The 12813-nt window shown below is 43.9% G+C and overlaps 1 protein-coding gene across 1 annotated transcript in view; it reads left to right on the top strand.

The window, feature by feature from the left end:
• LOC122926459 (hepatitis A virus cellular receptor 1 homolog) overlaps positions 1-12543 on the top strand; it is a 32718-nt gene extending 20175 nt beyond the window's left edge. The window contains exon 5 of the mRNA XM_044277840.1: positions 11037-12543. Coding sequence (XP_044133775.1) covers positions 11037-11050 — 14 coding nt within the window. The 3' untranslated portion in view covers positions 11051-12543. The remainder of the gene's footprint in view (positions 1-11036) is intronic.
• The last annotated feature ends 270 nt before the right edge of the window (positions 12544-12813 follow it).

The following is a 12813-nucleotide window of genomic DNA, read 5'->3' as shown; positions in this document are numbered from 1 at the left end:
TGTACTCGCGCATCTTCCTATCACGCTCCAGTGCAGGAAGTAAGGTGGGCACATTGTCTTTGTAGCGTGGATCCAGCAGGGTGGCAACCCAGTAGTCCGCACAGGTTAAAATGTGGGCAACTCTGCTGTCGTTGCGCAGGCACTGCAGCATGTAGTCGCTCATGTGTGCCAGGCTGCCCAGGGGTAAGGACAAGCTGTCCTCTGTGGGAGGCGTATCGTCATCGTCCTGCCTTTCCCCCCAGCCACGCACCAGTGATGGACCCGAGCTGCGTTGGGTGCCACCCCGCTGTGACCATGCTTCATCCTCATCCTCCTCCACCTCCTCCTCGTCCTCCTCGTCCTCCAGTAGTGGGCCCTGGCTGGCCACATTTGTACCTGGCCTCTGCTGTTGCCAAAAACCTCCCTCTGAGTCACTTCGAAGAGACTGGCCTGAAAGTGCTAAAAATGACCCCTCTTCCTCCTCCTCCTCCTCCTCCTCCTGGGCCACCTCCTCTTCCATCATCGCCCTAAGTGTTTTCTCAAGGAGACATAGAAGTGGTATTGTAACGCTGATAACGGTGTCATCGCCACTGGCCATGTTGGTGGAGTACTCGAAACAGCGCAACAGGGCACACAGGTCTCGCATGGAGGCCCAGTCATTGGTGGTGAAGTGGTGCTGTTCTGTAGTGCGACTGACCCGTGCGTGCTGCAGCTGAAACTCCACTATGGCCTGCTGCTGCTCGCACAGTCTGTCCAGCATGTGCAAGGTGGAGTTCCACCTGGTGGGCACGTCGCATATGAGGCGGTGAGCGGGAAGGCCGAAGTTACGCTGTAGCGCAGACAGGCGAGCAGCAGCAGGATGTGAACGCCGGAAGCGCGAACAGACGGCCCGCACTTTATGCAGCAGCTCTGACATGTCGGGGTAGTTGTGAATGAACTTCTGCACCACCAAATTCAGCACATGCGCCAAGCAAGGGATGTGCGTCAAATTGGCTAGTCCCAGAGCTGCAACGAGATTTCGCCCATTATCACACACCACCAGGCCGGGCTTGAGGCTCACCGGCAGCAACCACTCGTCGGTCTGTTGTTCTATACCCCGCCACAACTCCTGTGCGGTGTGGGGCCTGTCCCCCAAACATATGAGTTTCAGAATGGCCTGCTGACGTTTACCCCGGGCTGTGCTGAAGTTGGTGGTGAAGGTGTGTGGCTGACTGGATGAGCAGGTGGAAGAAGAGGAGGAGGAAGCCGAGAAGGAGGAGGTGGCAACAGGAGGCAAAGAATGTTGCCCTGCGATCCTTGGCGGCGGAAGGACGTGCGCCAAACAGCTCTCCGCCTGGGGCCCAGCTGCCACTACATTTACCCAGTGTGCAGTTAGGGAGATATAGCGTCCCTGGCCGTGCTTACTGGTCCACGTATCTGTGGTTAGGTGGACCTTGCCACAGATGGCGTTGCGCAGTGCACACTTGATTTTATCGGATACTTGGTTGTGCAGGGAAGGCACGGCTCTCTTGGAGAAGTAGTGCCGGCTGGGAACAACATACTGTGGGACAGCAAGCGACATGAGCTGTTTGAAGCTGTCTGTGTCCACCAGCCTAAATGACAGCATTTCATAGGCCAGTAGTTTAGAAATGCTGGCATTCAGGGCCAGGGATCGAGGGTGGCTAGGTGGGAATTTACGCTTTCTATCAAATGTTTGTGAGATGGAGAGCTGAACGCTGGCGTGTGACATGGTTGAGACGCTTGGTGACGGAGGTGGTGGTGGTGGTGTTGGTGGTACATCCCCTGTTTGCTGGGCGGCAGGTGCCAACGTTCCTCCAGAGGCGGAGGAAGAGGCCGAGGCGGCAGCAGCAGAATAGGCCGAGGCGGCAGCAGCAGAAGAGGTAGCAGGGGGAGCCTGAGTGACTTCCTTGGTTTTAAGGTGTTTACTCCACTGCAGTTCATGCTTTGCATGCAGGTGCCTGGTCATGCAGGTTGTGCTCAGGTTCAGAACGTTAATGCCTCGCTTCAGGCTCTGATGGCACAGCGTGCAAACCACTCGGGTCTTGTCGTCAGCACATTGTTTGAAGAAGTGCCATGCCAGGGAACTCCTTGAAGCTGCCTTTGGGGTGCTCGGTCCCAGATGGCGGCGGTCAGTAGCAGGCGGAGTCTCTTGGCGGCGGGTGTTCTGCTTTTGCCCACTGCTCCCTCTTTTGCTACGCTGTTGGCTCGGTCTCACCACTGCCTCTTCCTCCGAACTGTGAAAGTCAGTGGCACGACCTTCATTCCATGTGGGGTCTAGGACCTCATCGTCCCCTGCATCGTCTTCCACCCAGTCTTGATCCCTGACCTCCTGTTCAGTCTGCACACTGCAGAAAGACGCAGCAGTTGGCACCTGTGTTTCGTCATCATCAGAGACATGCTGAGGTGGTATTCCCATGTCCTCATCATCAGGAAACATAAGTGGTTGTGCGTCAGTGCATTCTATGTCTTTCACCGCTGGGGAAGGGCTAGGTGGATGCCCTTGGGAAACCCTGCCAGCGGAGTCTTCAAACAGCATAAGAGACTGCTGCATAACTTGAGGCTGAGACAGTTTCCCTGGTATGCATGGGGGTGATGTGACAGACTGATGGGGTTGGTTTTCAGGCGCCATCTGTGCGCTTTCTGCAGAAGACTGGGTGGGAGATAATGTGAACGTGCTGGATCCACTGTCGGCCACCCAATTGACTAATGCCTGTACCTGCTCAGGCCTTACCATCCTTAGAACGGCATTGGGCCCCACCATATATCGCTGTAAATTCTGGCGGCTACTGGGACCTGAGGTAGTTGGTACACTAGGACGTGTGGATGTGGCAGAACGGCCACGTCCTCTCCCAGCACCAGAGGGTCCACTAACACCACCACGACCATGTCCACGTCCGCGTCCCTTACTAGATGTTTTTCTCATTGTTATGGTTCACCACAACAACAAATATATTATTTGGCCCAATGTATTGTATTCAAATTCAGCGGGATATAAATTTGAGGCCTAGTATTTAGGCGCTGGGTGACCGGTATGGATTTAGTGACAGAATTAGACTTGGAAATGCACAGAAGCGTGTGTGTGAAGTTATTCTGAATGACCCTATGTGCACCTTCAATATGATCTACCCTTTTAGGGATAGATTTCAAATAGCTCTGATATAGCAGAAACGACTAAATTATGAAATTGCTAAATTGGGAATTGTATTTCAACCCAGAACAAAAAATGTGCTTTGACGGACACTAAATAACTTTCCCAGCCACAACAGGACAGCGGTAACGAGAGATTTAGCGGGATATAAATTTGAGGCCTAGTATTTAGGCGCTGGGTGACAGGTATGGGTTTAGTGACAGAATTAGATTTGGAAATGCACAGTAGCGGGTGTGTGAAGTTATTCTGAATGACCCTATGTGCACCTTGAATATTATATACCCTTTTAGGGATAGATTTCAAATAGCTCTGATATAGCAGAAACCACTAAATTATGAAATTGCTAAATTGGGAATTGTATTTCAACCCAGAACAAGAAATGTGCTTGAACGGACACTAAATAACTCGCCCAGCTACAGCACTAGGGACAGATTTAGCGGGATATAAATTTGAGGCCTAGTATTTAGGCGCTGGGTGACAGGTATGGGTTTAGTGACAGAATTAGACTTGGAAATACACAGTAGCGGGTGTGTGTGAAGTTATTCTGAATGACCCAATGTGCACCTTGAATATTATATACCCTTTTAGGGATAGATTTCAAATAGCTCTGATATAGCAGAAACCACTAAATTATGAAATTGCTAAATTGGGAATTGTATTTCAACCCAGAACAAAAAATGTGCTTTGACGGACACTAAATATCTTGCCCAGCAACAACAGTACAGCGGTAACGAGAGATTTAGCAGGATATAAATTTGAGGCCTAGTATTTAGGCGCTGGGTGACAGGTATGGGTTTAGTGACAGAATTAGACTTGAAAATACACAGTAGCGGGTGTGTGTGAAGTTATTCTGAATGACCCAATGTGCACCTTGAATATTATATACCCTTTTAGGGATAGATTTCAAATAGCTCTGATATAGCAGAAACCACTAAATTATGAAATTGCTAAATTGGGAATTGTACTTCAACCCAGAACAAAAAATGTGCTTTGACGGACACTAAATATCTTTCCAAGCAACAACAGTACAGCTGTAACGAGAGATTTAGCAGGATATAAATTTGAGGCCTAGTATTTAGGCGCTGGGTGACAGGTATGGGTTTAGTGACAGAATTAGACTTGGAAATACACAGTAGCGGGTGTGTGTGAAGTTATTCTGAATGACCCAATGTGCACCTTGAATATTATATACCCTTTTAGGGATAGATTTCAAATAGCTCTGATATAGCAGAAACCACTAAATTATGAAATTGCTAAATTGGGAATTGTACTTCAACCCAGAACAAAAAATGTGCTTTGACGGACACTAAATAACTTTCCCAGCTACAACAGGACAGCGGTAACGAGAGATTTAGCGGGATATAAATTTGAGGCCTAGTATTTAGGCGCTGGGTGACAGGTATGGGTTTAGTGACAGAATTAGACTTGGAAATACACAGTAGCGGGTGTGTGTGAAGTTATTCTGAATGACCCTATGTGCACCTTCAATATGATCTACCCTTTTAGGGATAGATTTCAAATAGCTCTGATATAGCAGAAACCACTAAATTATGAAATTGCTAAATTGGGAATTGTATTTCAACCCAGAAGAAAAAATGTGCTTTGACGGACACTAAATAACTTTCCCAGCTACAACAGGACAGCGGTAACGAGAGATTTAGCAGGATATAAATTTGAGGCCTAGTATTTAGGCGCTGGGTGACAGGTATGGGTTTAGTGACAGAATTAGACTTGAAAATACACAGTAGCGGGTGTGTGTGAAGTTATTCTGAATGACCCAATGTGCACCTTGAATATTATATACCCTTTTAGGGATAGATTTCAAATAGCTCTGATATAGCAGAAACCACTAAATTATGAAATTGCTAAATTGGGAATTGTACTTCAACCCAGAACAAAAAATGTGCTTTGACGGACACTAAATATCTTTCCAAGCAACAACAGTACAGCGGTAACGAGAGATTTAGCAGGATATAAATTTGAGGCCTAGTATTTAGGCGCTGGGTGACAGGTATGGGTTTAGTGACAGAATTAGACTTGGAAATACACAGTAGCGGGTGTGTGTGAAGTTATTCTGAATGACCCAATGTGCACCTTGAATATTATATACCCTTTTAGGGATAGATTTCAAATAGCTCTGATATAGCAGAAACCACTAAATTATGAAATTGCTAAATTGGGAATTGTACTTCAACCCAGAACAAAAAATGTGCTTTGACGGACACTAAATAACTTTCCCAGCTACAACAGGACAGCGGTAACGAGAGATTTAGCGGGATATAAATTTGAGGCCTAGTATTTAGGCGCTGGGTGACAGGTATGGGTTTAGTGACAGAATTAGACTTGGAAATACACAGTAGCGGGTGTGTGTGAAGTTATTCTGAATGACCCTATGTGCACCTTCAATATGATCTACCCTTTTAGGGATAGATTTCAAATAGCTCTGATATAGCAGAAACCACTAAATTATGAAATTGCTAAATTGGGAATTGTATTTCAACCCAGAACAAAAAATGTGCTTTGACGGACACTAAATAACTTTCCCAGCTACAACAGGACAGCGGTAACGAGAGATTTAGCAGGATATAAATTTGAGGCCTAGTATTTAGGCGCTGGGTGACAGGTATGGGTTTAGTGACAGAATTAGACTTGAAAATACACAGTAGCGGGTGTGTGTGAAGTTATTCTGAATGACCCAATGTGCACCTTGAATATTATATACCCTTTTAGGGATAGATTTCAAATAGCTCTGATATAGCAGAAACCACTAAATTATGAAATTGCTAAATTGGGAATTGTACTTCAACCCAGAACAAAAAATGTGCTTTGACGGACACTAAATAACTTTCCCAGCTACAACAGGACAGCGGTAACGAGAGATTTAGCAGGATATAAATTTGAGGCCTAGTATTTAGGCGCTGGGTGACAGGTATGGGTTTAGTGACAGAATTAGACTTGAAAATACACAGTAGCGGGTGTGTGTGAAGTTATTCTGAATGACCCAATGTGCACCTTGAATATTATATACCCTTTTAGGGATAGATTTCAAATAGCTCTGATATAGCAGAAACCACTAAATTATGAAATTGCTAAATTGGGAATTGTACTTCAACCCAGAACAAAAAATGTGCTTTGACGGACACTAAATAACTTTCCCAGCTACAACAGGACAGCGGTAACGAGAGATTTAGCGGGATATAAATTTGAGGCCTAGTATTTAGGCGCTGGGTGACCGGTATGGATTTAGTGACAGAATTAGACTGGGATATGGCCAAAAAATAACCACACTATTGCTGGTTAAATGCACTTGGTGACGGGCGCAGCTTGCCCCTGATGTAGTATATGGCCAAAAAATGAACAGACTATTGCTGGTTAAATGCACTTGGTGTCACAGCTTGACCAACCACACTACTGAGGGTTAAATGCACTTGGTGACGGGCGCAGCTTGCCCCTGATGTAGTATATGGCCAAAAAATAAACAGACTATTGCTGGTTAAATGCACTTGGTGTGACAGCTTCACCCTGATGTAGGCTTTAGCCAGAAAACAACCACACCATTGAGGGTTAAATGCACTTGGTGACAGGCGCAGCTTGCCCCTGATTTTGTATATGGCCAAAAAATGAACAGACTATTGCTGGTTAAATGCACTTGGTGTGACAGCTTCACCCTGATGTAGGCTTTAGCCAAAAAACAACCACACCATTGAGGGTTAAATGCACTTGGTGACAGGCGCAGCTTGCCCCTGATTTTGTATATGGCCAAAAAATGAACAGACTATTGCTGGTTAAATGCACTTGGTGTGACAGCTTCACCCTGATGTAGGCTTTAGCCAAAAAACAACCACACCATTGAGGGTTAAATGCACTTGGTGACAGGCGCAGCTTGCCCCTGATTTTGTATATGGCCAAAAAATGAACAGACTATTGCTGGTTAAATGCACTTGGTGTGACAGCTTCACCCTGATGTAGGCTTTAGCCAAAAAACAACCACACCATTGAGGGTTAAATGCACTTGGTGACAGGCGCAGCTTGCCCCTGATTTTGTATATGGCCAAAAAATGAACAGACTATTGCTGGTTAAATGCACTTGGTGTGACAGCTTCACCCTGATGTAGGCTTTAGCCAAAAAACAACCACACCATTGAGGGTTAAATGCACTTGGTCGCAGCTTGTGCTGGCGCACCACAAGACACAAAATGGCCGCCGATCACCCCAGAAAAATGTGACTGACAAACGGTCTGGGCAGCCTAAAAACAGTGAGCAATTGAGGATCAGCAGCTCAATGATCCACAGCTGCAGATCGATCAGTTAATCAAGTCCTTTGGAGGAGTTAATCTGCCTAATCTCGCCCTACTGTCGCAGCCGCAACCTCTCCCTACGCTAATCAGAGCAGAGTGACGGGCGGCGCTATGTGACTCCAGCTTAAATAGAGGCTGGGTCACATGGTGCTCTGGCCAATCACAGCCATGCCAATAGTAGGCATGGCTGTGATGGCCTCTTGGGGCAAGTAGTATGACGCTTGTTGATTGGCTGCTTTGCAGCCTTTCAAAAAGCGCCAAGAAAGCGTCACAAAAGCGCCAAGAAAGCGACGAACACCGAACCCGAACCCGGACTTTTACGAAAATGTCCGGGTTCGGGTCCGTGTCACGGACACCCCAAAATTCGGTACGAACCCGAACTATACAGTTCGAGTTCGCTCATCCCTAGTCATTGGTCATAAATGATGGTCCAACTAAACGCAAACCGGATCGAATAGCATGCCGCTGCAAGAAGCTGTGGTAGCCATGCTGGTTCAGTGCCATCCGTTCACCTTTTCTGCGTCGCACAAAGACACGGTGGTTGGAACCAAAGATCTCAAATTTGGACTCATCAGACCAAAGCACAGATTTCCACTGGTCTAATGTCCATTCCTTGTGTTCCTTAGCCCAAAAAAGTCTCTTCTGCTTGTTGCCTGTCCTTAGCAGTGGTTTCCTAGCAGATATTCTACCATGAAGGCCTGATTCACACAGTCTCCTCTTAACAGTTGTTCTAGAGATGTGTCTGCTGCTAGAACTCTGTGTGGCATTGACCTGGTCTCTAATCTGAGCTGCTGTTAACCTGTGATTTCTGAGGCTGGTGACTCGGATGAACTTATCCTCCGCAGCAGAGGTGACTCTTGGTCTTCCTTTCCTTGGGGGGAAGAACATGTGAGCAGTTTCTTTGTAGCGCTTGATGGTTTTTGTGACTGCACTTGGGGACACTTTCAAAGTTTTCCCAATTTTTCGGACTGACTGACCTTCATTTCTTAAAGTAATGATGGGCACTTGTTTTTCTTTACTTAGCTGCTTTTTTCTTGCCATAATACAAATTCTAACAGTCTATTCAGTAGGACTATCAGCTGTGTATCTCCACAATGCAACTGATGGTCCCAACCCCACTTATAAGGCAAGAAATCCCACTTATTTAACCTGACAGGGCACACCTGTGAAGTGAAAACCATTTCAGGTGACTACCTCTTGAAGCTCATCAAGAGAATGCCAAGAGTGTGCAAAGCAGTAATCAAAGCAAAAGTTGTTTCACACTTTTTTGTTATGTATATAATTCCACATGTGTTAATTCATAGTTTTGATGCCTTCAGTGTGAATCTACAATTTTCATAGTCATGAAAATAAAGAAAACTCTTTGAATGAGAAGGTGTGTCCAAACTTTTGGTCTGTACTGTACATCTGTTGGATCTTTCTGTAATAGCTTATATGTATTTGTATCAGACAATTGTCTATTACATTCCTCCATATAGTTCTTTGTATTTAAAATCACGATTATTTTTATTTTGTTCTAGTTGTTAAATTGCTCAAATTTCGTCACTACTTACGTTTTTTCCCTATATTTGTTATTTTTAAGTTTTCTATTATCTGCTTCTCCACCATCCTTAAAATATCCAATGAGACCACCATCCTTAAAATATCAAATGAGAAGCAATCTGTAAAGAACCATATAGTCCATGTATTTGCATGTATATGTTTTGTTTTATTTTTTATCTTTCATTTTTCATTATGTCTGTTTTTATTAGTGCTATTTTTATTGTATATTGTCATTTTTCTATTTTTGATATCTGTATTTGTATTGTTATTTGGTCTATTTCATTGATCAGATAAAAAGATTATAGAACCATAGGTCTAATATATGTATGGCATATTCAGATTGGTGTATATATAGTCATTACTACAGAGTATATTTTATAAAATGATGAACAATTATATTAAAGGGCTTTTGTCACCCCCAAAACACTATTTTTTTTTTTGGTCTTGTTAAAATCCTTATTTAACGACTATTCCCTATAAAGGGCTCTTACCTTTTGTCTGTGGCTTCGTTTCCTTAAAAATCGATCTTTTAAAATGTGCAAATCACTTCACTAGCAGCAAGTAGGGCGTCAAGTAGACGCCCTACTTGCTGGTAGTGAAGTGATTTGCATATTTTAAAAGATTGATTTTTAAGGAAACGAAGCCACAGACAAAGGTAAGAGCCCTATATAGGGAATAGTCTTTAAATAGGGATTTTAACAAGCCCCCCAAAAAATTGTGTTTTGGGGGTGACAGAAGCCCTTTAATGTTATAATACAATGAAGAGCAGATAGAAAACTGCAAGGTGTGTATGATTCAATTAGAACAGTCCAGCGTGGGTAAGATTACATAGCGCATGCATGAAGATATCCCGGCCGGTACATTGAAGCAATCGCGATAGCCTATGAAGACCGTGGAGTCCGGTAAGACATATCCAGCATATATCTGAACCAACGCAAGATCAGTACAGTCTGGAATATTGGACATAAATTCTATATCGTAAAATACAATCTATTAAGGGTATTTTCACACTTGCGGCAGAGTGATCCGGCAATCTGCATGCAAACGGAAAGCATTTGTAGATGGATCCGGATGCGGATCCGTCTTACAAATGCATTGCAAGAATGGATCCGTCTGTCCGTTTGTCATATGGACAAATGGATCCGTTTCTATTTTTTTTCACATTTTTACTGGTCTGCGCAGACCGGCATTGCGGTATTTTTAATGCCGGATCCGGCACTAATACATTCCTATGGAAAAAAATGCTGGATCCGGCATTCAGGCAAATGTTCAGTTTTTTGGGCCGGAGATAAAACCGCAGCATGCTGTGGTATTATCTCCGTCCTGAACAGTCAAGAAGACTGAACTGAAGACATTCTGATGCATCCTAAACAGATTGCTGTCCATTCAGAATGCATTAGGATAAAACTGATCAGTTCTTTTCCGGTATTGAGCTCCTAGGACAGAACTCTATACCGGAAAAGAAAACTGCTAGTGTGAAAGTACCTTAAGGGACACAGTATATAACATGTAACATGATTATGTTACCGCTGCAATATAACGCTTAACGGAAATGAGAACAATGCGGCAAAGGAGCCTTGAGTAACTTGCATAAATACAAGTGTGAACTCTTGTAATATACTGAAGATCCCTATATAAAGCGCACCAATATAGGTGTGAACTGGTACAAAATATAGCAGGCGATTCACTATATGAAAGTGGATTAACAGTCACAAAAGCCGCCAGTTTTCTAGTTTATATATACAGTAGTTTACATACAAATGTGGATGTCTGCAGCCACCACAAGGGGGAGCTTAGGAGCATGTTGAACATTGTTATTCATTTAACTCAATGGCACAACATGACAACAGTGGTGACTGTGGGTAGCTGACATGTTATCTTTTGAATCTATGGCTTTGTAGGCGGATATGGAGCTCAGTTTCACAATAATGGAGCTCTGACTATTATAAAGATCAGCGCAACATGTTTATACATATTTGGTATTATTTCTGCCTGTATTATTGAAGCACACACTGTCACTATTTTCACTTATGAGGTTGAAAACTTCTCTTTTATTCTGTATCCTGCAGGTTGCTCCTTGTAGTTCTGCAGACCGTATGAAGCTGGAGAACATGGGGAATCCAGTAATATATTGGAGGGACTTTATCATGAGAAGAATTTTAGCTTTGAATCTGCGTTGGTGTAGTTTGCACCCAATTTATCAAATGGTGCACATTAGTTGACCATTTTGACCAGATTGTAACTAATTTTGACACATTTCAAAAAGTCACATTAATAAATCTGAAATACACTTACGGTAATTGACACAGCTATCTACTCCATCTTTTCCTCCTACTTTTCAAAAAAAGCCAAAACGGCATAAAATCACAAAAGGTGTCAACATTTGTTTGTGACAATAGCAGGCTACAAATTTGTGACTTTTCCCCCAGAATTATAACTCCCCCATCGGCTCATGAATGCAACTGGTGCCTATATCCCCTATAGTAGTTCTCCTCTCCCCTGTCCTTATCGCCTATAGCAATAGTGCCCCTGGACCTCTCACTATCATATACTATATGAGGTTTTTTTGCAGACTGTATGCGTAACCATTCATTTCAATGGGTCCGCAAAAAATAACGGAAGTTATTCTGTGTGCATTTTGTTTCTGTATGTTAATATGTCCATTCCGCAAAAAAATAGAGCATATCCTATTATTGTCTGCATTACAGACAAGGATAGTCCTGTTCTATTAGGGGCCAGCTGTTCCGTTCCTCAAAATACGGAATGCACACGGATGTCATCAGTATTTTTTGCGGATCCATTTTTTGCGGAATGCAAAATACACATGGTTGTGTGCCTGAGCCCTAATGAAGGACATTTACCACCTTGTCAGACTTGTCCATACATACAGGGACTGTCATGTTAACTGCCACGCAATAAAATGTTAAAGATAAACAAAAGTGCTTGAAATTGGCGTCACACAGTGGCTATGTTCTCTTTTGCACACATTTTTGTTTGCTTTAATATATCTAAAATAAAATAAAAAATCTGACCGTTTTGAGTATAAAGCTCTTATCCAAGAACTATGTCTTTCTATGGTAACATTTAAAAAAAATATATAAACCGTGTATATCTGAGGTACTCTTCCTCTACTTCTACTCCTGATAATGGTACAAGCATCTATGGTAAGAGAAAGTCATTATTCACATATAACATGTATTTTTTCTAAGGAGACCTCAGATCTGCTGTTCTCACATTTCACGATTTTCCATATCAGGGATACGGAGAGACATGGGGAACACCCACTGAACTCTGTACTTGCAGCTGCACAAGCAGGCATATCATGGAAAGCAGGTATTATACATGTCAGGGGCATTTGAGAGGTTGGTATTAGTTAGGTACATTTCTGAACACAAATCCCCAACAGGGGGCAGTATACTGATAAAACACATGTGCTGTCTCAACTATTGCAATGAGAATAATGGTGGAAAAAAACTGGAGCAAAGTAAAACAGGCTTAGTTGCCCAAAGCAACCAATCAGATTCCACCTTTCATTTTTCACCATGGGCAAGTGCCCCCCCCCCTGGAAATCGGGGCACAGGGAGATGAACGCTTCCATTGTGGAAGCGTTCATCTCCAGATGGCTGTGCTGAGGCAGGGGAGGGAGAGGCGTGTCCCTTTCCCTTCCTCTGACAGGCTGCAGGCACTAGGCCGGCAGCCTATCAGAGGCCGGCGCAGGCGGCATGATGACGTCATTGCGCCACCTGAGCCATACAGCAAGGGGCACAGGCCGGAAGAGGCCTGCATCGCATCGCTGCCAAGGGGGTAAGTATAAGTGTTTAATTTTTTTGTGTACTGGTGGCTACT

Source organism: Bufo gargarizans, chromosome 2 (genome assembly GCF_014858855.1).
Source record: "Bufo gargarizans isolate SCDJY-AF-19 chromosome 2, ASM1485885v1, whole genome shotgun sequence".
Taxonomy (NCBI): domain Eukaryota; kingdom Metazoa; phylum Chordata; class Amphibia; order Anura; family Bufonidae; genus Bufo; species Bufo gargarizans.
This window is presented reverse-complemented; position numbering and strand designations above follow the sequence as displayed.